Raw genomic sequence first — 25,921 nt, 5'->3', positions numbered from 1 at the left:
GAGGTGGACAATGCGGAGTGGCGTCTTCACCCCAAGATCTTTCGACACCTGGTTCATCGGTTCGGGGCCCCAGTTGTGGACCTATTTGCGATGCATGTCAATGCTCAGTTGCCCCGTTTCTTTGCCCGGTACCCGGAACCTCAGGCGGAAGCCATCGATGCACTTCGGACTCCATGGCCGGACGGTCTTTTGTATGCTTTCCCTCCAACTTCCTTACTTCCCAGAGTCATCCGCAGGATTCTGGACGAACGGGCGGAGGTGATTCTCTTGGCCCCTCATTGGCCGCGCAGAGCATGGTTTGCGGACTTGGTCTCCCTCTCTGTCGCTCCCTCCTGGCGCATTCCCTTCGAGGCGGACGCTCTGACGCAAGGGGCACTGAGCCACCCGCACCTTCCTTGGCTCAGCCTGACCACCTGGAGATTGAGCGGCTCTCCCTGAGGAGTGCTCTGGCTCCAGAGGACGTGATTCAGACGATTCAGGCGTCAAGACGTTCCTCCACTGACAGAATATACTCTGCGACTTGGCGGTCTTTCTGTTCATGGGGTGACCGGGCTGGTGTGAATGTTCTCCAACCCTCTATTATGGACATTCTTGTCTTTCTACAACGGGGTCTCTCTGATGGCCTTGCCCCTAACACATTACGTTGCCAGGTGGCTGCCATTTCTTCTGTACTTACCTGCGGTTCACTGTCATCTCTGGCTCAACATCCTTTGATTAGATGTTTTCTTCGGGGCGCTACGAACCTTTCTCCTCCGGTCCTGCATCGTTACCCTACCTGGGACCTTCCGTTGGTTCTCGAATCCCTCATGGGTCCTCCGTATGAACCGCTGAGGACGGCTTCTCTGCGGTTGCTGTCTTGCAAGGTTGCCTTCTTGGTGGCTGTGACCTCGGCTCGCCGTATTGTCCATACGAGCTGACCTCTGTGTGTTCCACACGGACCGTGTTGTCCTCCGATTGGATCCTACCTTCGTTCCGAAGGTTAACTCCGTTTTCCATCGCTCACAGGAACTTATTCTACCAAATTCCTGTCCAGGACCTTCGCATCCTCGTGAGCGCCATTGGCACACACTGGACGTCCAGCGGGCGTTACGAATTTACATCAAGCGGACTGCTGCCACTCGCAGGTCTGAGGCGTTATTTGTCTCCTTCCTTCCAGTCTCATTGGGTCTCAAGGTGACTTCTTCGACTATAGGCCGCTGGATTCGACAGACCATCGCTTCAGCTTATGACCTTCGTTCTCTACCGCGACCTCCCCGGGTGACGGCCCATTCCACACATAGCGCGGCCACGTCGGCGGCCTGGGCTACTCAAGCTCCTTTGTTGGAAATTTGCCGTGCGGCTACATGGACTTCTCCTGAACCATTCATACGGCACTATAAGCTGGACAAATTTGCTTCGGCGGAGGCCGCCTTTGGTCGTCAGGTGTTGCAGCAGGTTGTGACCAGTGACGTGGTTTCGGACAAGCCTGGCCCCTCCCAGACTTGGGGACAGTGAACTGGGGTATGTCCCACACTGGCTGCTGTCTCCACCAAACAATGGAGAAGGGGTGTTGGTCCTACCTGACACGCTCCTTCTCGTTGTGTGGAGACAGCAGCCAGACCCTCCCTTTGCCTGTCTGGTCCTTTTTTGTTGTCTTCCTTCTTGAGCCTTTCCTTTCTGCCTAACCACACGCCGAGTCTGCCATTATAGTCCTTCATCAAAAGCTGGACCTGCCCGGCAACAAGGGCAGGCTTTAACATTATTGGCTGACTCAGTCCTTCAGCTGATTGGGCAAGTGCTACCCACTGGCTGCTGTCTCCACACAACGAGAAGGAGCATGTCAGGTAGGACCAACGCCCCTTATAGTTTAGAACCATATGTATCAAAATCAAAACTTTGAACTGCTTAACAAATGATTGGCAATTGGTGCATTTGCTTCAACAGAGGACTAACTTGTAGGGTCCATGCCCCACTCAGTAACCCAGCTGCTGTATTCTGCATCAGCTGAATACACATCTCTCTGTATAGGCAACTTTGTAGAATTTTAGTAATACTTTAAGTGAGATAACCTGCATGTGAACTTCTATAACTCATACAATCAGATCTTCAACAACTTTTTGTTGTTGCTTCTTCCAGAAGTGCATAACTCTCTATTTCCTAATTTTTCAGAAGTGACTGGTATATATTTTTTCCAACTATATTTGTGGCTGCATTGGAGAGCAATCATCCCTGTTGGGAGAAAGGCTCAAGCAAGTAATCAGCCTGGACTTGCTACGTAAACACAAATAGGGCTACAGCTTTATCTGGATGTTGCTGTCAATCTGGGGAGATTCCTGTGTACTAGACAGAGAACAACAAAATAGTTAATTTTAACTCTACATGTGTAGATCTAGTTGTTTGCTCCTGACAAGCGGGCTACTATTGTATGTCACACCCAATGACCATTTGGATCCTAATTGTAAAAATTGAAACTTGTTTATGGAGGTTTTTGTGAGCTCCATGGCCTGTGGAACAGTAATCAAAAGAGATTTTTTCTGTTGTGCCTTGAGCTTATTTTCAAATTGGCATTCCTGATTGCTCATGGGAGTGCTTCTTGCTACATCTCATAACAGCTCGCCAAAGGACTTCTCACTTGGTTCCTGTAAGCCTTACAGCCTGCTGTGGTTCCCATTGCTGGTTTTTGCCTACCGGAGATGTACCTCTAAGCGGCTCTGTCTTGTGCTTGTTCCATTCCTCTGCCATGGTGCATGAATGCCACATAGGGAAGTTTATATTGTTCGTACAAATAATGTCTATTGTATACATTAATCAATTGAAGAACCATCTATAAAGTAGCTTCATTGAAATGCTATTCTCAAATGGAAGTCCTATGAAACCTGCACAGATTGTGAAAGATGGCTGGGTTAATTCAGAATTTAACAGGTTGCAAAATTATAATGCATGTCTTTTTTTAAAATTTATGGTTTTGTAATTCTAGTAAAATAAAACCTCAACTATTTTCTTTTAGATACCCAAATATATCTTGTGAGCTGCTTACTTCCGATGTTTCACAGATCAATGATAGACTGGGTGAAGAGGAATCATTACTAATAAAACTGTACAGTTTTCTTCTAAATGAGCCACCTCTAAATCCATTATTGGCCAGTTTCTTCAGCAAGGTGCTGAGTATTCTTATTAGCAGAAAACCAGAACAGGTATTTGCTTTTTTGAATCTTCATGTTTGAGAGTCTGTTTTTCTACCATGTGGAGATATATTTCTGTATTTATATGCTTGATAGAATTGTATTGATTTAACTGAATAAATAGGAACCGTTTTTTTCAGTCTAAGCACTGTTTTGTACCTAATAGACTTGAATGATCCACGTATATACGTATATGGATACAGAATTAATCATGTTATATTTTTCAACTTGAAAAACCTGCCAATCTCATAAACTCATAAGTCTCATAAACTACTTATAGTAATGGAATATAATTCCAAAAATACAAAAAAACAAAACACCAAGTGTCTGTAATCTAGTGCTTTATTTTAAATGTTCTCCCTGCCGAGAAAAAAACGGAGCATGGGGACTAGAAAAAAATAAATTTCACATTTGGGGTACGTACAAGATACCGCACAACAGTATTTAGTAAAAAGCAAACAAACATCATGATATATTCAATGTTAGGAATGAACTTGTTCAGCAAATTCAACAATTTATCAATTGATACCAGCAATTTCTTCAGAATCATCTTCTTATGCTTTGTTGGATTCAAAATGTTTTAGAACATTTTATTAATACTTGTTCATATTTTTCCAGATTGTGGATTTCTTAAAGAAAAAGCATGATTTTGTAGATCTCATAATAAAGCACATAGGAACCTCTGCTATTATGGACTTACTACTCAGGCTACTGACATGCATAGAACCTCCGCAGCCAAGGCAAGAAGTATTAAATGTAAGTCGTAATTCTCCTATTTCAAAATCCATATATGAATAATACATTTATTATTCATAATAAATTTATTATAAACTTAACAACAGTTAACAACAGTTACTGTTTCAAATTCTTCAAACTCTTTATGATTTATAGTAGCAAACAAAGCAAAAAGAAATGCAAGGAAGAGAAAAGAATCAACTGATGATGCTACATTTACTCTTTATGGAGTTTGGAATAAATTGTGCAAATTTAAAATTAGGTTATATATAAAAATGTCAAAAGGCGCGTAGGGTTCTCCTAAGAATTGCTGTTGTAAAGAAGGCAATACTGTTGATCTCTCCAATTGAAGACTTTGGAAAGTGCTGGTTATATGAGAAAACGCCATATAACCAGCTTAAATTTATTTAAACAGTCTGTTCTTATTACCTCTTTCATAGGCCTTTGAATAATTTCCCCTTCTTTAGTTATTTCAGCTCATGCTAAATGTTTTCTTCTGACCCCCATCTATGTGGGTTTTTTCATCTCTTATACATCTCTCCAAATCCTGTGTATTTTACCCTTGTTTTTATTTCTTTTTGATATCCAAGTTTCCCTTTAAAAACCTTTTTGCTATATTAAGTGAGAATAGTTATTTATTTCTTGAATAATTTATTATCTTGTTTCAAGGGTGCATGAGAATGAGCTATTTTCATGATGTCATTGTATAACAAAGTAAATACATAGCATGTTATACTCACTGATAGTACTTGTAATTTCCTTTCTGCAAATTTTGAATATCTTGGAATTTCTGAGAACGCACTTTAGTATTAAATAGCACCAGTGGGTGAATTATGTAATAATTATATTTAGTCTTAATTCTGGAAGGTGATTTTTTTTAAAAAAAAAGATTGCCATATGTTTCCACAGTGGTTAAATGAAGAGAAAATTATTCAGCGGCTTGTGGAAATTGTCCATCCGTCTCAAGATGAAGATGTAAGAAATCTATTTTATAATTCATATTTCATTTTATATACTAATTTACTTCTATTCTGCTTACAAAGTTTAAATTTTCTTCATTATATACTTAATTATAACATTACATTAAAATAATGGGTTCTGCAGTTACAGGACTGAGGAAAAATCTTAATCCACTTACTGTAATTGTGCCTTCTAGAAAATAGTAAAACTGTTAAATTGTTTCTGGTATTAATTAGCAAATAAAATTGTTTAGCTTTCTTTTTCCTTTATAAATTCTCTCTTGTTCTTCAGAGACAGTCAAATGCATCCCAGTCACTTTGTGAAATTATACGCTTGAGTAGAGACCAGATGCTACAAGTACAAAACAGTTCTGAACCAGATCCACTGCTTGCAACACTAGAAAAGTAGGTTGGTGTAAAAATATTACTTTACTTTTAAAATAAGTATGTTATCTATAGATTTTGAAAGTTTAAATGTATTCCTTCTATTAGGAAAGGTAGAGATATTAATAATGGTAGTAGTGTCCGTATAAGCTGTAGCAAGCAGTAAATAAATAAAAACAAAATATTTAGAGCTCTAAATAGCAAATATGATATTCCCGCTCCAGAACTGCTTAGAAAAAACACATGATAACATGGAGTTGGTTCATTCAATTATGTAATGTCTTGCTGCCTTAGCTCCACTGCTTTCCATTATGCTTCGGGATGCAAATCATGGCGCTAGTTATTACCTTTAAAACCCTATGTGACACAGGGCCAGATTACTTGTTGGAACCATTGTCTCCAGTTGTTTTATCTACCCCACCAGATGGAGCAAAGTGGCATACTCCCCAAGCCCACTTCCCTGTTCCTGTCAAGGAAACAGTAGCATCTTGTGGAAACCATGAGATGTACATTTTGCATTGGAATAGCATCCTCCCATCCATGTGGTCCTGATCCCATGGCCTTCTGAAAGGCTATATAAACCCACAGGGATTAGGGGCAGCTTGTTAGTGAAACCTGACATAGGTGAATTTGTCACTGAAGAATACGTATAAGGTGCCTCATTTTTTATATTTTGTTATATATTTTATATATTTTGTGAGCCACTCAGTTATTTGCCTAAGATAGACAGCCACATTAAATAAAAATAAAATGCCAAAACATGACTTAGTGACCTCAGCCTTTGTATTTATAACAATGTACTTTTTTAAATAGGTGACTCACACATTTTATGTATAATAGTAATATTTATAATAATAGATTATAGATTAATCCAGAGATTTTATTCAAAAAAAGTATTAAATAGGAAGGTTAACCTTTACAAGAAAGTAAGAATTTGTGATACATTTAGACATGTAGAAGAAGGATTTGGTTGCCTGGACACACACTTAATATAAGCTTAGATTGTTTTGTTTATATATCAATGTACAGGTAGTCCTCAACTTACAACCATTTGTTTAGTGATCATTCAAAGTTACCATGGCATTGAAAAAAGTGACTTACCTGTCTTCGCACTTAGAACCATCTCAGCATTCTCATGTTCAAAATTCTGATACTTGGCAACTGACATGTATTTTGGATGGCTGCAACACCCCCTCCACCCCCCAAGCTGACATGAATACCATTTGTGACTTTCCTAGCTGACTTCTGACAAGCTAGGACAAGTCAATGGAGGAAGCTAGATTCACTTAACAATTGTATGATTCAGTTTACAACTGCACCGCGTGCAGCAAAAAAGGTCAGAATATTGGATGCAACTCACTTAACCACCACCTCACTTATCAATGGAAGTCCTAGTCCCAGTAGTGGTCATAAGTCGAGGACTATTTATACCACAAAAGTAAGAATCCAGTTTTACACAACTTTCTTCTGCAACTAAGAATTAGATTTAAAGCAAAAATAATTGTCTAGACTTTGTATAAAGGACTTTTTAAAATAAACTGCAAAGGTTTTCTTTGAAATTATCTACGTAATAAAAGGTATATTTCAAGCATTATCTTTTTATTATAGACAAGAAATTATAGAACAGCTGCTATCAAATATTTTTAATAAAGAGAAAAATGAATCTGCAATAGTCAGTGCAATTCAGATATTACTGACTTTACTGGAAACAAGACGGCCAACGTAAGTTAATTTTTTATCTTTCTATTCTAATGATACTCTTAATTTTTTAGTAACTATTAGATTATGGCTATATTTGCTTATCACTCCTTAGATATAATGCTATACTCTTTATGTACACAGAAACATTCTGAATCAATATTTTTCTGATAATTCTTATCTGATTTGTTCAATTCCAGGTATCAAAAGCGAATGAACAAGTAAAATCTGAAGTTTGCATTGATAATGATAACAGATCTTCTGTTCATCCTGGTACTGAGCCAGTTATTTTGAATACAGCCACAGATTTCTTGTTCATAATATAGCAATGCTTTATGGTAGTGAGCCTGTTATACGCAGGCTGCCATACATATTTTCAAACGAATATTTATGTATACTTCTTCCATGACGATGTAACTGAATTAATCAAGGGAGTAATACATTGCTGCAAATATGAATTATATTAAGCGTTAACCTACTATTTGGAATAGCCAATAGACCCTTTATATAATGCAACAAAAACCTTTTATATAACGCAACAAAGCTTTGAGCTCACTTCATTGTCTGAAAATATTGCTTTGGACTCTAGAAAAGGTTGAATGGTTCTTATGTTGTGGTGAGCAGTTGTTTTCTGAAGATGAAAAGATTATTTGAATTTGTAATTGAAAAAGCTCATGCTTGATAGTGCTGCTGGTAGCAAACATAATTTTTCAGTAGCCTTGCTTACTGTATTAATAGGGAAACATCTTTTTATATATGTGTTACAGATTTGAAGGTCACATAGAGATTTGCCCTCCAGGTATGAGCCACTCAACATACTCGGTCAATAAAAGTGTATTAGAAGCCATAAAAGCACGACTTTCATCTTTCCACGAATTGCTCCTGGAACCCCCCAAAGTAAGAAAAACACCCAACTGGGTGAAAATAGATTGATTCAGTTTTGTGACTTCTGGAGCAAGAATATATGTGCCATCTTGCTTAATCTGAAAGTGAATTCCTGTCTGTAGGTTGACATCTTGGCTTAGCTTTCAGTAAGGCTATATACATCAACATAATCCTGATTCAGATTACTGGTGGTATTTTAGCTTTGCTCATATAACGAAAGCTCAGGTTTCCTTGGAACTTATCCAGCAGATCTGAGTATGTATTACCTGGGTAGCTAGTCAATGTTTGTTTTCCTTAGATTTTGTTTTAGGGCTGTGAATTTAAGCAGGTTGAGGAGGTACAGGTGAAACTACTAGTGGGGGGGGCAATGAAATGTTATGTTTTTGTAAAGAATCATGGCTTGTAGCTATTCCTTCTCCGATGTACTGCCTTGAGAATCCAAACTGGGGGTAATGCTCCACCTTCTTCCCTTTGGAGACTGAATCTGTTGAGCTTTCATTCACGCCTCTCCTGGTTGACTCCCAGATTTGATTTAGTCTTGCATCTAGAGAGACGTGTTAGTTGAGCAATTCAGATAAGATTTGTTTTTCTTTAACAACTAAGGTTACTTTGGATTCTTTTTTTTTAATAAAGTTTTTTTTTTTAAACAAACATTTAAAACATCAATCAGCCCTCCCCTATGACATCTCGGTGTTGAATTCTTCAGTTCATTTTATTCTTCTTATTCCAACAGTTTCTTCTGTCTTTGTCGTCTTCAAAACCACTATACAAATTCATTACTATAATCATATTCTTACTATCAGGTTTTTTATACATATTTATAAAATTAATCATTTATATCTCTTTTGCAACCAAGAATAAAAATAATTTCATATTTTAAAGTATTCTGATTCTTCCCTATTTTTAATCAATAAAGTTAACCGATTCATTTCAGCGCAATCTAAGATCTTTCTTATTTCTTCATCTTCCGAAGGTATTTTCTCTAATTTCCAATTTTGAGCATAAATAATTCTTGCAGCTGTTATTACATGTATAATCAAATAAATATATTCCTTTTTAATTTTGTCAGGTAGGATACCCAATAGAAACAACTCTGGTTTGAATTCAATACGTATTTGTATCATTTCTTCCAGCCAGATTTTAATTTTATTCCAATATTTTTTTGCTTCAGGGCATGTCCACCACATATGATAATAAGATCCTGGTAGTTGGTGACATTTCCAACATTTCGCTGATTTATCTTTGAACATTTTTGCTAACTTCTCCGGTGGCATATGCCATCTATAAGTTTGAAATTATTACAAGATACGAGGTTGCGAGGGGGATTTGGTTTACCAAATTGGGGATTATATTATCAAGCAGCAACATTGACATGGTTAAAAGAATGGATTGAACTAAGAAATATAAAGTTGTTAACATTGGAAGGGCATGATCTGCAATTGGGTTGGCATGCCTTTTTGTGATATGGTAGAAATAAGATACATACATATTTTCATAGACATTATATAAGAAATACATTGCTATTGGTTTGGGAAAAGGTTAGAGATAAATACTATGTGAAAATACCAATATGGTTATCAATGATGGAAGCTTTAATACACCCAAATGTTTTTAATTTTGGAAATATTGTTAGATACAAGGACTTGTTAACAGATAAGGGGGAATTAAAAGAGAAACAAGAACTGGAAGAACGGGATTGAGATAGATTGGTATATGTATATGCAGATAAGTACAAGATATAAAAAAGATGCTAAGTTACAGTCTTTTCTATATCGAGAAGACTGAGTTAGATAGGATAATCACAAGAACGGAAGAAAATATAATAAAAAATTTTTATAACTTTTTGTTATATATTGAGTTGGAGGAGGAACAGGTGAAAGAAACAATGATAGCACATCAAAGGATGGAGAATATTGCTGCATTAGATGGCCATGAGATGACTCGTGAGTGGGGAAAAGGGGGGGAGGCAGGACATTCCCAAATAGAACAAAGAAGCCTTGCAGCTTCAAAAAAATGATAGCGGGAAATTAACTGCAAAGAGAAAGATCTCTAAGGCTGAGGAGTGTGACACCCTCAGGAGAGAAAAGGCCTTGGAAAGGGAGATTACAAAGGCAAAAAGACAGGCAGAATGGAGAGAGCTAGCAGAGTTCCCTGGGACCAAGGAAGTCATCCATTCCCCAGGACATTCAGAGACAGCTGAGGATGAGAGTCAATCCAGCCACCCAAACTGGTCTCCAGAGGGCTCCATAGATCAGTTCCCTCAGCCAGACAATCTGTCAGCAGGGAATAAATGGGATTTAAAGAGGAAGCATATGGCTCCAAGGCAACCTTTACTCCCACAACGGCTGATTTACGCTCTGGGAAGGGTCAAAGCTCAGAGATTGCTGAGCAAATGCAATTATTGATATCCCTAACACAAAGACTAGTCACATCCTTGCAACAGGGAAATCAGAAACACTATGGCATCAGACTCAGACCTGGAGCATAGCCAACGCTTGGCCCACCAAGCTCAGAGGAATTTTAGGGAATCTAACTTCCCCACCCCATCACTACAGAGCAGAGATGGCATTTCACGAGAGGAGGACCAGAAAGAATGGAGCCTTTCAGAAGATGAGGGATCGGCTCCTGATCCACCGGCATTCACGGGGCTGTTTTGCCCCTCCCTTTTTAAGCCACTTCTGTTTAAGATCAAGGCCACAGCTAACATGGGAAATGACTTTAAGGATTAAAAGAATTCACAGGGCCCACCAGATCCAAATGTGCTACTGTTTGCACAACCGGTGGCTCAAAGTGAAGAGATTCCCTCGACACAATTGTTTTGGGATGTAGTCAAAAAACAATGAACTCCCAACCAGGAACATATCCTAACCCAAATGGGAATGACAAAAAAAATTACAATATAACCTCAGACTTTGCAGAGAAGCTGCAACTGCCATCAGTAGATGGGCCAATTGCAGCCTTGAATTCTGCTAACCTAGTTTCCCAGGACACAGCAGATAATCTGAGGCCAGAGGATAGGAGGTCAGAGTTGGCCCTTCGCAGGGTTCGTCAGGCAGCGGCCTGGGTGATCAAATCGGCCATGACTGCCTCACTTTTCAACAGGACCTTCTTAGCCTGGCTGTGACAGATGCAAAGCAGGATTCCAGCTGACAACCAGCTCCTCCAACAGGACATCACAAAGCTGATAGCAGCAACGGAATTCTTGGCGGATGCCACCTTGAACACAGCCCAATTCGTGTTCAGGGCAATGACCTCAACGGTGACGGACAGGCGAATGTTGTGGCTTCGCAACTGGCAGACAGATGCCAAATTGAAATGGAGGCTAGCCTCTGCACCATTCACGAGTGGCAAGCTGTTCTGAAAAGCCATGGAACCCATCCTGGTAGAGACCAAGGACAGGAGAAAGATCCTGCCATCCTTGCACAGGCGGGTGGACTGGCAACCATCACCTCGTGTGTAATTCCTCCTTTCAGCCAGCAGAGGCGAGTCAAGGCTACTTCCAAAGGAGGTTTCCTCAGGAAACTGACGAACAAACAGATAGAGCCGAATTCCGAGACAGAACCAAACAGCAGTTCCAGGCCAAGACACCCTTTCGTGGCTCTGGAGGGTGCCCCTTCCGGAGCTACAAGTGACCCCAGGACAGAATCTCCCATTGGCGGCCACCTAGCACTGTTTGCGAGCCAACCACGTCAGACACGTGGGTCCTAAGTACAGTGAAGCTAGGCTTCAGGCTCAAATTTCTTTCCAAACCTCCAAGATTCTTCATACGCTGTCCCATACCAGGGGACAACACAAAGAGGGACCTCATAGAGACTGCAATTCAACACCTGTTGGACATTCAGGCCATGCAGTTGGTCTCAGCGGAACACAAGACCTCGGGGGGGGGGGGGTTCAGAGCAATTCTTGACCTGAAAAAGTTAAGTACCTCATTTACAAGAGGTTCAAAATGCAATCCTTCCAGCCCATCCTGGCGTGCATCCGAGAGGACGACTTCTTAGCAACTATAGACCTGATGGAGGCGTACCTCCACGTTCCCATACTATCATTGCAGTGTCGGTTCCTCAGATTCTGTTACGTGGGGCACCATTACCAATACAAAGCCTTACCGTTCGGGCTGTCCTCAGCACCCAGGGTGTTCACCAAGGTCCTGGCAGCACTCACGGGCCACATCAGGGCACTACCAATACGAATCCAATGTTAGCTGGATGACATTCTAATCCAATCATCTTCCCACTATCGGGCATCAGAGGACCTACAAGTCACGATCCGGATTCTGCAGGATCACAGGTTTTCAGTCAATTACGGGAAGAGTCATCTGATTCCTTCCAACCATTTGCCTCATCTAGGGGCGATCATAGACACTACACTATGTGAGGTCTACCTGTCACAGGAGCGACAGGTAAACATAAGGTCATTAGTAAATCAGATTCGGGTGGACCGCCGGGTTCCACTAGCCATTCTTTCAAAGCTCCTAGGCAAGATGGTGTTGTGCATTGTGATAGTTCCCTGGGCTTGCCTACACGCAAGAACCCTACAGTGGTTTCTCCTACCCTACCAGTGGTCTGGAGAAAGCAATTCAAACACCAAGGTTCGAGTCACCCACAAGGTGTTGGAGTCCTTCCATTGCTGGACGTCCCAGGCAATGGACAAGGGTTGTGCCTTCAAGGAGGCCGATCAACTAACCATCACAACAGACACCAGCTTCTTCGGCTGGGGCACCCACTTTCAGGAACAGATGGCACAAGGGCAGTGGTCACAGAAGAACCTAGCAAACAATATCAACTGCCTAGAACTCAGGGCAGTTTGCCTGGCCCTGAGAGAGTTTCGGGACAGGATAGTGGGTAATCACATACTCATCATGACAGACAATGTAGCCACGAAGGCCCATATCAGCCGTCAGGGGGGCACGCATTCCAGGGCTCTCATGTGAGGGGCAGATCAGTTGGGCCTTTAGGCAGAGAAGCACCTTCTCTCCATCAGAGCGGAGCACATCTCAGGAACAACGAATGTCCAGGCAGATTGGCTCAGCAGGACTACAATCGATCACGTGGAGTGGTGCCTGCATCCAGATCTGTTCAGGGAAATAACAGAGCGGTTCAGGACTCCGGTACTGGACCTGTTTGCCACACCATCAAACAGCCAGCTGCCGAGATTTTACTCCAGGTTCGCAACAGCGGGAGTGGAGGGGGCTAATACACTCCACATCCCATGGTTGAAGGACCTCTTATTACGTCTTCCCCCCCTTCCCGTGATCCTGAAGGTGATCAGGAAGGCTGGAAGAGAAGGGGGAAGTATTACTCGTAGCCCCTCACTGGCCCAGGAGGCCGTGGTTTGCAGATCTGGTCAGTCTATCGATAGCCAGACCATGGAGGATCCTGCAAGAAAGGTTATTCCTCAGCCAGAGGGCTCTGATTCATCCGGAGCCACAATGATTAAAGCTGACAATCTGGTATTTGAGTGGGAAGCCCTGACACAGAACAAGTTATTCCCCAGAGTCATCATGACAATCCAGGCATCCAGGAGGCCTTCAGCTAATAGGATATACGATTCAACTTGGAAGACCTTTTGTAGCTGGTGTTCCAAGGGCGACATTGATCCAACCTCAGTAACGGTGGGTCAAATCCTGGAGTTCCTTCAGGACGGACTGGACAAGGGACTGTTCCCAAGCACCATACACAGGGAGGTAGCAGCACTAGCATCGGTGTTGTCATGTGGGGACCTAGAATCCCTAGCACATCATCCCATGGTGTGCAGCTTCATTAAGGGAGCAATCAATTTAAAGCCACCGGTGGTACACAGGTACCCCACCTGGGACCTATCCAAGGTCCTGCAGGCTATCTCCTTGAGCCCCTTCGAGCCTGTGATACCTGACATGCAAAGTAGTTTTCCTCGTGGCGATTATTTCGGCGCAACGAATCTCAGAACTGGCAGCTCTTTCTGTAAGGGAGAATCTGTGTATATTCCATACAGACAGGGTAGTACTATGACTGGACCCTTCATTTTTACTCAAGGTTAATTCCCGTTTCCACAGGGCACAGGAAATCATATTGCCGGACTTCTGTCCAAACCCAAAACATGAACTAGAAAGGAAGTGGCATATCTTGGATGTCAGAAGGTTACTTCGCATTTATATATAACAGCTCCTCTGAGAAGAACGGAGTCACTGTTTGTTTATATCATTGCAAACTTCTACGTTAGGTAGTAAGGTCACTGCAACAACAGTGGGACGGTGGATTCTGACCTGCATCGCCAAGGCCTATGAAATACAGGCTCTACCAGTGCCCCAACAAGTGACCGCACATTCTACCAGAAGTGCTGCCACAACAGGCGCCTGGGCGACGCAGGCCTCTGTAGAGGAGGTATGCAGGGCAACAACTTGGTCCTCACCATCCCGTTCATCAGACATTATAAGCTGGACGCATTACTTTCAGCTGAGGCGGCCTTTGATAGACGGGTCCTCCAGAAAGTACACACAGACAGGGGGACTCAGGACCAGAACGTGCCCCACCCTTAGGACATGATGTCTTTGGTATGTCCCACACTTTGGATTCCCAAGGCAGTACATCGGAGAATGAGCATTGGTCTTACCTGACATGCTTCTTCTTGATGTACTGCCAGAGAATCCAATCCCGCCCTGGTGACCGTCTGGTCCAGAGTACAGGAGAGGACAACAAGATTAGAGAAATTTCAAATTATCTGCTACGTCTTCATCAAACCTGGGAGTCAGCCAGGAGAGGCATGGCAGAAAGCTCAACAAATTCAGTCTCCAAAAGGAAGAAGGCGGAGCATTACCCACACTTTGGATTCTCTGGCAATACATCAAGAAAAAGCGTGTCAGGTAAGACCAACACTCACTTTCCTTGACTCCCCTGAGAGATCCTCAAGTCTTCCAAGCATGGGAGAGAACAGCTGGAAGAAACTAGTTGAGGATTGATTCCATTTAGGACCGGGTTATCTGAGGGACCGTGTCTTGCTGGTCACATCTACCCAACCCACTAGAGCGGGGAGGCAAGGAATGTTGTGGGTCCTGTACCCTAAAGCAATACATCTGGCGGGACCCAGAAGAAGGACCTTCTCTGTGGTGGCTCCTCCGGAAATTAGACTGCCCCCCCAACACTCTTTTGGAAGGCCCTGAAGACATTCTGCCAGCAGGCCTGAGGAACCCAGAGCGGGATGGAATCCATTAAGTGCTAGTATGAATGTGTGTTGTCCCCAGTGTGGGGTGAGGGGGTTATTTTTTTATTATTTTTATTATTTATTATTTTTATTTCTTTTATGTTGTGTTTTTATGTCCTGTAAGTTGCCTTGAAGTCACCATGCACGAGTAAGCAGGAATATAAATTTTATAAATAAATAAATAAATTTCACCTTCCTCCTTCCATTTGTGCTATCTTCCTTTCTGGTATTTGAAAGATCTGCCTAACTCAGGTACTGGCACCATTAAGTTCCATAACGGGGTGTTGAAATTTAAAACTAGTTTGAAAGTGAAGAATGGCTAGAGGAACAGGGTAAGGGCTGCTCCCATCCCAAATCGTTTTTGTCAGTTTTACTTGTTTTTTCACAACAAATATTAAATATTAATAAATATTAAGTATTTTTAAATATTTTATTTACACTTTGTTTTGGAAATCCAACAGGATCAAAAAATGTCCAAAATAAATAAATAAGTAAGTATTCCTTCACTTAGTGTGACTGTAGCTAGGAAGATATGGAAGGAAAAGGAAATGCAAAATTCTTTTACTTCTCTGCTCCATTGCCTCATTCAGACTGGTTACATTTCATGGAATGCAGAATGGAGGAATTGTGTTAGCTGGAATAGGGCAAAACATGACTGAACAAGTCAAAAATTAATTATTATGGCTCGCTCTGTTTAATTACCTTGCCATCACAAATATATAAATCTTGCTTATATTTAGGTTTTGCCTGTGATTTCTACAGGTAAAATGCTAGATTGATGGAATAATTTATAGTCACAGTCTGGATAGTCATAAGCTCAAAATAAATATTAGTCTTACCAGATTTTTTCTCAACTGCATCAATAGAATTAGTTCTATTTGTGGGTTTTAATATTAGGTTTTACCCTTAACTCTAATGATATTGTGGCCAATGGACTAGTGAGGAAAGGGAAAACAATAGCAGAGCTAGATCCAAAATCTTTGGTTAGTTGGCACAAACAGATAAAAGTGGACAGGCAGTTTGTTTTTTGTTTTTATCTTGGGGAAGGTTATGTTTTAGATTCCTGTAGCATTGTCAAGTGTTGCTGCAATTGCTTATCCCATTTGTAAGCCACTCTTTGAGAACTAACTCTTTGAGCCACCAGTCCCAAGATTCTTATAGCTCCATGGTTTTCCAAAGCTTTTGCCATTTTTCAGAAATTTCCAAGAGACATGTTTGTGTTTTCTCATGTGCATTTGAACTTTTTGTCTCTTACAAGAAATTCACAGCTCTGTGCCACATTGGGAGCCAATTTGATATAGTGGTTAAGACACTAGGCTACAAACATAAGACTGGGAGTTCTAGTCCTGTCTTAGGCACAAAGCCAGCTGGGGAATCTTGGGTCAGTCACCCTCTCTCAGCCCTAGGAAGTAGGCAGTGGCAAATCAGTTTCAAAAAACATTGTCCGAAACTTGCAGGGGCTTGGCCACCCAGTTGCCAGGAGTAAACATCTAACTTGAAGGCACACTTACATACACACACCAGACCACATTACCAATAGCACTGAGGAAATCATTTGATAAATGAGCTTTCTGAAAGACCTATCCTGAAGATTTATATCCTTGAGTTGATTTGTAAGCCGTGGTGGCGCAGTGGTTGGAATGCAGTATTGCAGGCTAACTCTGCTGACTGCCAGGAGTTCGATCCTGACTGGCTCTAGGTTGATTCAGCCTTCCATCCTTCCAAGGTCGGTAAAATGAGGACCCAGATTGTTGGAGGCAATATGCTGATTCTGTAAACAACTTAGAGAGAGCTATAAAGCACCGTGAAGGGGTATATAAGTCTGAGTGCTATTGCTGTTGTTTAGTAATGTAGTTCTTGGCCTGGAAATTCAGCAGTTATCTCAGATTATGAATTGGTTTATCAGCTGGTGAAGTACTGTACAGCTTCTTCAATCCTAATTTTTATGCTTCTAATGTTGTTGGGGACAACATGTCTATTTCTGCATGAAAAATTATTAAAGAGTAAGAGTTCTGATGCCCCTTATTTTGATATCTTTCATTATTATGGAGGAATCTGTTAATCCTTCAAGGTAGCTAGATCAGGAAACAGACACTACAAGTTTGACTGGTCAGAAATGCTCCTTCCTGGGGATTATGTAACCACATGTCAGTCAGTTTTATGACCTTATGCAGTATTGTATGAGCATGTGACCATCATTTGTGATGTATTTTCTGGTTTCTGGAAAAAACACTCTTCAAATGAATGGTTTGCTTAGCAATTGCAGCACTTAATGAGTACTGTGAAAAAGGCCAGAAAATTACTTCCAGTCATGTAGGTGCCTTGTTTTATGACCATAACAATTTATTATACCAGAATATTTATATTTATTATTATTTATTTATTTTTATTTCTTATACACATATTGTAAATATTCTCTTATCCACAATTAATCGTGTGTGTGTGTGTGTGTGTGTGTGTGTGTGTGTGTGTGTGTATGTATATATGTATATGTATATGTATATGTATATGTATATGTATATGTATATGTATATGTATATGTATACACTTTTTTTTCTAATGAAAGTATAAAAATAAGACATTTTAATTACATTTGGGGTTGCTCTTCTACCCTTTCTTTTCTCTCTCTTCACAACAATCTTTCTTCTTCTTTCTTTCCCCTCCCTCCCTCCTCTCTCTCCCTCTCCTCCTCTTTTCTTTCTTTCTCCTGCAATATTTCCCTTATTTGGTATCCGAGCAACTCCAATTTTCTAATAATATATACTTTCTTTTCAATTTTTTTCCCATTTTACCCAATCTATCATTTCATAATTGTACATTTATATTTATAATCCTCTTCCCCCCCCCCGCTTTTCCATTTACTCTGGTGTCATCTGAGTTTCTATTTCTTTTTTATCTTATTCCTCATTTAACTTTCTATTATCTATATCATTTATCTATCAACTTTTATTCGTATTTCTTTTCTATCCATAAATAGAATCTTTCCCATGTCTTGAAATACACCATTCCTCTAGTTATTTGGTGGGGGGCTTATTTTATCGCATGCGCTGAAAAAACCAATTGGGATTATTATCCGGAGAGGTCTTAGTTTTAGGGAAACACGATAGTGATGCGGCACCACAAGATTGAAAACTTTTAACATTATTCTTTGATTTTGAACCACATTTATATACATTAACTACCTGGGATATTATATAGTTTATATGCGGCCCAAGATAATTCCTCTTCACTCATTGAGGCTCAAGCAAGACAAAAGGTTGGACACCCATGACTTACACAGTTGTTTGAAATAGCATAGTCAAATGGCTTGTGGAGATATTTCTTTGCATTGCTAGATATCAGAACTCTTAGATGTATGGAATTATTGGAGGAGGTTCTCTTGTTTCAGTAATGGAATTGAGGCATCCAGTACAAAGCATGCTTCGATTGTCTAGGCCCGTGATGGCGAACCTATGGCATGTGTGCCACAGGTGGCACGCAGAGCCATATTAGTGGTCATGCCAGCTCAGCTCTGGGGCGCATGCGCGTGCTGGCCAGCTGATTTTCGGGCCTTCTGGGCCCACCAGAAGTAGGGAAACAGGCTGTTTCCTGCCTCTGGAGGGCCGGTGGGGGGGGAAGGCCCGTTTTTCTTTCTTACCTGGCTCCAGATCCTTTCTATGCATCTGGGAAGGGCGAAAACAGCCTTTCCCACTCCCTTGGAGGCCCTACGGAGGCTGAAAGGGCCCATTTCCCGACTCACGGTAGGACAGGAAGTGACTTTTTTTCCTGTCCCCAGCCTCCAGAGACTCCTAAAGAGGCTCCTAGAGACTCCTAGAGAGGCTCCTAGAGACTCCTAGAGAGGCTTCTAGAAACTCCTAGAGAGGTTTTGGAGGCTGGGGACAGCAAAAAATGTCACTTCCTGTACCACCGAGAGTTGGGAAATGGGCCCTTTCAGCCTCCGTAGGGCCTCCAAGGGAGTGGGAAAGGCTGTTTTCTCCCTTCCCACATGCATAGAGAGGATCTGGAACCAGGTAAGAAAGAAAAACGGGCCTACCAGGCCATCATGTGCCAGGAGCGGGGGTGGGTGGGGTTGCATGTGCATGCGTGTGGGCACGTGCACGCACAATCCTCCCCCGCCCCCCCCCTCCTGGCACGCGATGGCAAAAAGGTTAGCCATCACTGGTCTAGGCAATTGGGAATATGACTTCCACTCTATTACATAACTCTGTCTCTACTGTCTCTTTGTTTCTTGGTTTTCAGCACAACTAGCTAAACTGTTGTGCCTTCTTTCCTTAATAATGGCACTTTAGAGAAAGCAAAACTTTCTACTCTGTTCCTAGTGCTTACACATATATAAGAAAAGTAAAACAACAAATGCATTTCCTCAATTTATATTCTCCAAAGGCCCTGCAGAATCAAATGACGGTGAAAGGATCTTTGAGTTTGGCTTTTTTTAAAAAAACCCTCTTTTGCAATAGAAGTACAAGCATAAGTATTTGGAAGAGTGGTTTTTGTTATTGACAACTTATGAAGACACTATAGTCTACTTAAATATTTTCAATATTCCAGAACATAAAACTATAGAAAACAGCCCTTTGAATAAAATTACATAAGCGTTATGCTAAATACAGAATTACGTTCCTGTTACTTAAATATTTCTTCAGGAGTTGAAATTCTATTTCAAATGTTGCATTCTTCTTTTTGTATAGAAAAGTGTTATGAAGACAACATGGGGTGTACTGGATCCACCGGTAGGGAATACCAGGTTAAATGTGATTAGGTTAATATCCAGCCTTCTGCAAACAAATACGAATAATGTCAACCAGGAACTTATAGAGCTCAACAGCATAGGAGTTATACTGGTAAGAAAACACATATTTTTAGATTTATTTACTTACTTACTTACTTAAATACTTATAGGATTTATATGACCACCTATTGCATATAATGGTTCTAGGAGGCTCACAACAATGTATTAAAAGAAAGATAAAAACAGAAGCACTTTTGACTCCCAGGTGCCAGACCTGGGACCTGGGAGTCAACCCCCAATCTCAGCTGGATTACTGGTGGCTCTCGATTAACGACCACTCCTTCAGCGACCATTCAAACTAGTGACAGTTCTGAATGAGGGGTAATTATCACTGGTTCTCAAACATTCAGTCTTCACAGTGTCCCTGAAGTCCAGGACTACCTGTATGTAATTCATGGGGGAGACACCAATAGTAACCATATATTGTATTAAACCTGTTCCCTGCAATGCAGGGGAAATTGGGATATTTTCATTTAAAACGTTACCCTTGATGATGGAAGAATTTATTCAAAAAAATTGAGAGGCTGAAGTTAAATCCATACTGAATAAATTTGCACTTCCATGATTGCATTTTAGATTAGAAGATACAGTCTTAGTATTTTCTACAGTGTGCATTTTTGTTTAAATAATGTAATCTCTTGTTATTATCAAGTATAGTTGCAGGATATAAGGATAACCAGTTTTATTTTTTAATCTTAAAAGTGCCAAAGCAAGCTCTCCAGAAAAGTATGGAACTAGGAGAAAAACATGAGTGTATTGTTTGGCGACAGAATCATTGTAATTGAAGGACCATGTATATCCTGTATTTCTTATTGTTTCATATTAAATGGAATGAAAAGAATTGGCACTTAATTGACATGTAATCTAAGTGTGGGCTGTAATGTGGCAGATGTTTGTCAGTTTGAAAGACCCAGTTGATCATTATTATTTCCCTCCTTTTATTTATTTTGGCCAATTCAGAGCAGCTAACAATAACTAAAATATTACAAGTTGTTGCTTTTCTGTGATTTGTTAGCCCCACCCAAAGGCTCATTATCCCAAAACTTGGCTCAAAAATACTTCCAAGTCTCCTCTCCCCCCACTCCCCGCCCCATTGCTCTAGCCAATTGATTGCTCCAGCAGCTGATGTGTGTAGTGCAAACATTCATACTCAATATACCAAGTCATTTAATCAACATTGGTGGAGGGCCTAACTGAATATATGCTTTTACACACACACATACATGCACACACACACACGAAATACTGAAAGGATTCCATAATCCTTATGTCAAAGAAATTCTGACAAAAAGGGTGGTTAGGATTTCTGTTGCTGCATCTGACAAACCTGAGTTCAGCTTCCTTCATTATTATAAAGCAGTGGTGTCAAACTCATGTCGTCACATTGTCGTCACGTGACGTATCGTGACTTCCCCCCCCTTTGCTAAAATGGGAGTGAGGGTGGCCAGCGCATGACACATCTGGCCCGCAGGTTTGACACCCCTGTTATAAAGAATATCAGAGGTTTTTTAAATGAGGAAGAACATTTTTAAAATCACTTTTATCAGTGGAAAAAAAAATATCCAAACATGTTTAGTAAGTGGTATGGATACTTCTGATTCCTGTTTCTTTTTCTCCTGCAGGACATGTTTTTTAAATACACATGGAACAATTTTTTGCATACTCAAGTAGAAATTTGTATTGCACTGATTCTTGCAAGTCCTTTTGAAAGCACAGAAAATGGTACAGTCTCAGATCCAGATCCCACTAGAAGCAACCTTTTGCTGAAACACGTAAGATATTTTCTTGTTTTGTTCTTAAATGTTGCTGCACTTCTGTACAGTGGTAGTAAGTTCTCTAATTGAATAATAATTTCAATTATCTTTGAGAGCTTATTACAACTATAATATGTGAGTGGCAGGATAAACACATGCTAGCATTATATTTTAATAGGATTCTAATGTATAATAACCTCTCCACTCCAGACTTCATGTACCTCTATTTTTAACAGAAGTTTTATAGCAAGGATGGAAGCAGAAATGCAAGAAATATCCTTGCCAATTATTTCCCATTCATAAACACTGCATCTAGTTCATCTTATCAGGTTACATAGAGATGATTTGCCCCCCAAAATCTCTGTCTCCCTCTAAAACTGTAAACAGTTAAGCAACTACTTGAGGACAGAACTCATAATATAATTGCAGCATGTAGTCAATTTGAGTTTAATCTTTATTCTTTCCGTTAAACATTGAAATCAAATGGCAGGGTTGAAGAGAGAGTGAATGTGCATGCATATGCGTGTGTGTGTGTGTGTGTGTGTGTGTGTGTGTGTGTGTGTGTTGGAAAAATAGTGCTTTTTGCACTGTACAGTTTGGTGGCTAGCCAGTTACTGATGTGGTAAATACTTCTTTTTATTATTTGATCAAGTTTTTTTATTTCTTCTGCAACACTAAGTAATTTTTTTCTTTATAGCTTTTTCTTAAGTGCCATTTAATAGAACGAATACTTGAAGCATGGGATATGAATGAAAAGAAACAGTGAGTAGTCAGAAACTTTTCTTACTTTGTACTTTTAAGATGCAGTATAAGTATCACAGATATCGACCTACATCCTAACTATAATTAGCAATTTTATATAAACTCTGAATTTCATATACCTCTTTTCCCTGTGACTTTTTAGGTATGAGATCCCTCCATGAGAACAGATATTGTTCTCAATATCATTGTTAATTCTCCTTATTTGCGCTGTTTATTATATTTGTTTTAATTAAACACTCACTTTTGTGCACTTTTGTCTCTATGTTTTGGCCATCTTTCCTAATATATATCTGTATTTTTTGGTGTATAAGACACACTTTTTTCCTTTCAAAAGTGGTTGGAAAGGTCTGTGCGTCTTATACAGCAAATGTTGCCAAAGCCCCGCCTACCCGCTGGCTTCTGCCTCCCAGCAATTTGCCTCCTTGCAACAAAGAGCCTGATCAGCTTCAGCACAGCCTGATTTAGCATGAGCAGCTGATTGGCAGTTGGATCTGCCTCCCCGAATACCACCTATCAGCTGTTCCAGGCTGCAGGGATTGCAGCCATCACCGGCCATCACCACTGCCACCTATCGCCGCCTCTGCGTGTCCCATTTTTGGCCTCCACGCACCCTGTTTTTGGCCTGTTCCAGGCGGCCACCACCTATCCCCACCGCCTGGAACGGGCTGAAAATGGGGCGCATGAAGGCCAAAAACAGGACACATGGAGGCCAAAAATGGGGTGTGCTGATGTGGCAATAGGCGGCAGCAGTGATGGGTGTCGACAGTGGCAATGGGCGGTGGTGATCCCCGCAGCATGGAACAGCTGATAGGCGGTATTCTAGGAGGCAGATCCAGCCACCAATCAGCTGTTTGTGCTAAATCAGGCTGTGCTGAAGCTGACCAGGCTGTTTGCTGTTTACTGCAAGGAGGCTAATTACTGGAAGGCAGAGGCAGATTTTTTTTTCTTGTTTTCCTTCCCAAAAGCTTAGGTGCATTTTATAGTCCGAAGCATCTTATAGTCCAAAAAATACAGTAATTATAGTCTACTTATAGAAGAAATGTATATTGAAACTAAACCAGAAGAATATGTTTTAATGCAGAATGCTGTTTAAATAGTTAATTGTTTAAGAAAGTACAAGATTTTTATGTGGAGGATTAAGCTGTGATATTTTATCATAATTCCAAGTTTTGCACAATATATTCAAATGTCTTACTGAATTCACCCATATTCTAGAATTGCAATTCTAGGCTAAATCATAAATTAAACAAGATAGTGCTGCAGGCTACCACCCACCCACCCCAAACTTAAAGCTAATGAACTTTGGTGTGCACTTGCTAGTCTTTAACTGACCTATTATTCTGTTCTATATTGATTGAATCAGTCTTTATTTCTACAAGTCTATAAAATAAAAATCCTATAATGAACTAATTTTTTTGATTGAATAACTTAGTTTAACTCTTGCAGAGCTGAAGGAGGAAGACGATATGGCTATATGGGTCACTTAACAAGAATAGCAAATTGCATTGTGCACAGTACTGATAAAGGGCCAAACTGTACACTGGTGCAACAACTTATTAAAGGTAATCCATTGTACTTTTGCTTACTGAGTCTTGTGTAAGTGGAATTCACATTTTCATAGGCTTCTTTTACCAGTTTTTATCAGTTTTTCTGTATCCGCTATCTCATTTCTTCCCCCGTGTCCTTTCTTAAAAGTTCATAGGATCTGAGGTATTCTACTTCTAAGTGTGATAACTTAGCAAGCATCAGACTTGACCAATTTGATTTTTATTCTCAATGGCTCCAGATGAATAATGTAAACACATGTTTAAGCTAATAGTTGCATTGATGTGTTGTAACAAAGTTTAGATGAAGAGGTTTAAAATTATCATATTTTTCGGACTATAAGACGCACTTCTTTGTCTCCCAAAAGGGGATGAAAATGTCTGTGCATCTTGTAGACTGAATATTGCTGAAGCCCTGCCCATCCGCCGGCCTTTTTTTTTTTTTTTTTTTTTGCCTCCGCACCACTCATTTTCTGGCTTTTTTCTGGCCTCTTTTTGACCCATTTTCGGGGCTTTTTTCAGCCCATTTTTGAGGCTTTTTTCAGCCAGTTCTCAAGGCTTTTTTATGGCCATTTTTTTTCAGAAAAAATAGGCAGAAAAAAGCCTTGAAAATGGGCCGAAAAAAGGCTGGAAAAGGCCCGAAAATGGGGCGCACGGAGGCCAAAAACATTTTCTTGTTGATTTCTTCTTCTAAATTTAGGTGCGTCTTATGGTCAGGTGTGTCTTACAGTCTGAAAAATACGGTACTTCTCAGGAGTTTTTGTTTAACCCAAAAAAGCCAAAAATAGAAGATGTCTTCAATGTGTTCTCTGCTTAGCTTGATTTTTGAACACTTGCACAGGTTACATTTTATTGTGAAAGATGAATAATTAATTCAAATCATACAGGGTTTGTTTGTTTATTTATTTTGGTGCCTTCAAGTCAGTGTTAACTCCTGGTGCCTGTCTGGACTACTCCCTGCAGTTTTCTTGGCATTATTTTGGAAGTGGTTTGTTACTGCCTTCTTCCTGGGGCTGAGAGCTGGCTCAAGGTCACTCAGCTGGCTTTGTATCTAAGGTACAAACTCAACAGTCTACCAGTTTTAAGCCTGACACTTTAACCACTACACCAAACTTCCAATGTGACATAAAGCTGTGAATCTCTCACAAGAGACAGAAATTTCAAATGCATATGAATAAACACAGGTTTCTTGAGGAGGAAATGCATACCTCCTGCATACAGTCAGAACTGTTCTAATAAACCATGATTTGTTTTAAGATTGACCATTCCTTACCATTTATTTATCATGAAAAAAGTTCAGAAGCTGTCCCTGGCCCTGCCAATTATACCATTTATTAAACAAAAATTAATGAAAAGCATATTGTGCTGAAAAAAAATCTTCTATTTCAGCTTTTCAAAGAAGTCTGGATAATGTGCATGGTAGTGGTACTCCAATTTCCCAGGTTCAAATTGTAGTTTCATTATAATGTGAGAATATTTTATAAGCCTAGTGTTTCATGAACCTTATATTAACTAATCAAGTCTATTAGGATTTGAAATTAGATCCTAAAATCTTATGTTCCGGTTCTGGAATTGCCTACAGTGATAGAAGGCAACTGATATCAGAAGCCCATTGTTTTGCTGCATTTGCCAGTTATATCTCAATAGCAAATTGTCCAAATGCCTAGTTATGGAATTAAATAATGATTAAATAATGATTTTGATTATGAAACAAGCAAAATAAGTTATCACCTAATTTTGGCAACTGTTTGGCTGGTCAATTGATTAATTTTCTACATATTAATGAAGGTAATGTCTAGCTGAACAAATCAGTTCAGTTGTTGAAGATGATGATCCATTAAATCATATTTCTAACAAGGTACCAATTGTAAGAATGATACTTTGGGAACAATGAGTGAAAATTTAAGTTCAGGTACAGAAATAATCACAGCAGAATTTCTCTCCTGAAGTTATAACTATATATATATAATAATATATATTAGTAACATTCAAAATTACATATAAAATAATCTGCAGTACCTGGAATGATGACAATCTGCATTCTTGATATTGCTTTTTTTTTTCTTTTTGGACT

General features: G+C 40.2%; 1 protein-coding gene across 6 annotated transcripts in view; it reads left to right on the top strand.

Moving 5' to 3' along the window:
• PPP6R3 (protein phosphatase 6 regulatory subunit 3) overlaps positions 1-25,921 on the top strand; it is an 89,704-nt gene that overhangs the window by 40,448 nt on the left and 23,335 nt on the right. For 5 of the 6 annotated variants that reach the window (XM_070932355.1, XM_070932365.1, XM_070932383.1 and 2 more), the window contains 10 exons: positions 2,987-3,173; positions 3,780-3,917; positions 4,806-4,871; positions 5,148-5,260; positions 6,848-6,961; positions 7,705-7,834; positions 19,687-19,839; positions 21,410-21,559; positions 22,239-22,303; positions 23,750-23,865. In XM_070932355.1, the coding sequence (XP_070788456.1) occupies positions 2,987-3,173; positions 3,780-3,917; positions 4,806-4,871; positions 5,148-5,260; positions 6,848-6,961; positions 7,705-7,834; positions 19,687-19,839; positions 21,410-21,559; positions 22,239-22,303; positions 23,750-23,865 (1,232 nt within the window). The remainder of the gene's footprint in view (positions 1-2,986; positions 3,174-3,779; positions 3,918-4,805; positions 4,872-5,147; positions 5,261-6,847; positions 6,962-7,704; positions 7,835-19,686; positions 19,840-21,409; positions 21,560-22,238; positions 22,304-23,749; positions 23,866-25,921) is intronic. The other variant, XM_070932392.1, reaches the window with a different exon arrangement.

The sequence above is a fragment of the Pituophis catenifer genome, unplaced genomic scaffold (genome assembly GCF_029215685.1).
Source record: "Pituophis catenifer annectens isolate HBS135680 unplaced genomic scaffold, rPitCat1.0.hap2 SCAF_1, whole genome shotgun sequence".
NCBI classification, from domain to species: domain Eukaryota; kingdom Metazoa; phylum Chordata; class Lepidosauria; order Squamata; family Colubridae; genus Pituophis; species Pituophis catenifer.
This window is presented reverse-complemented; position numbering and strand designations above follow the sequence as displayed.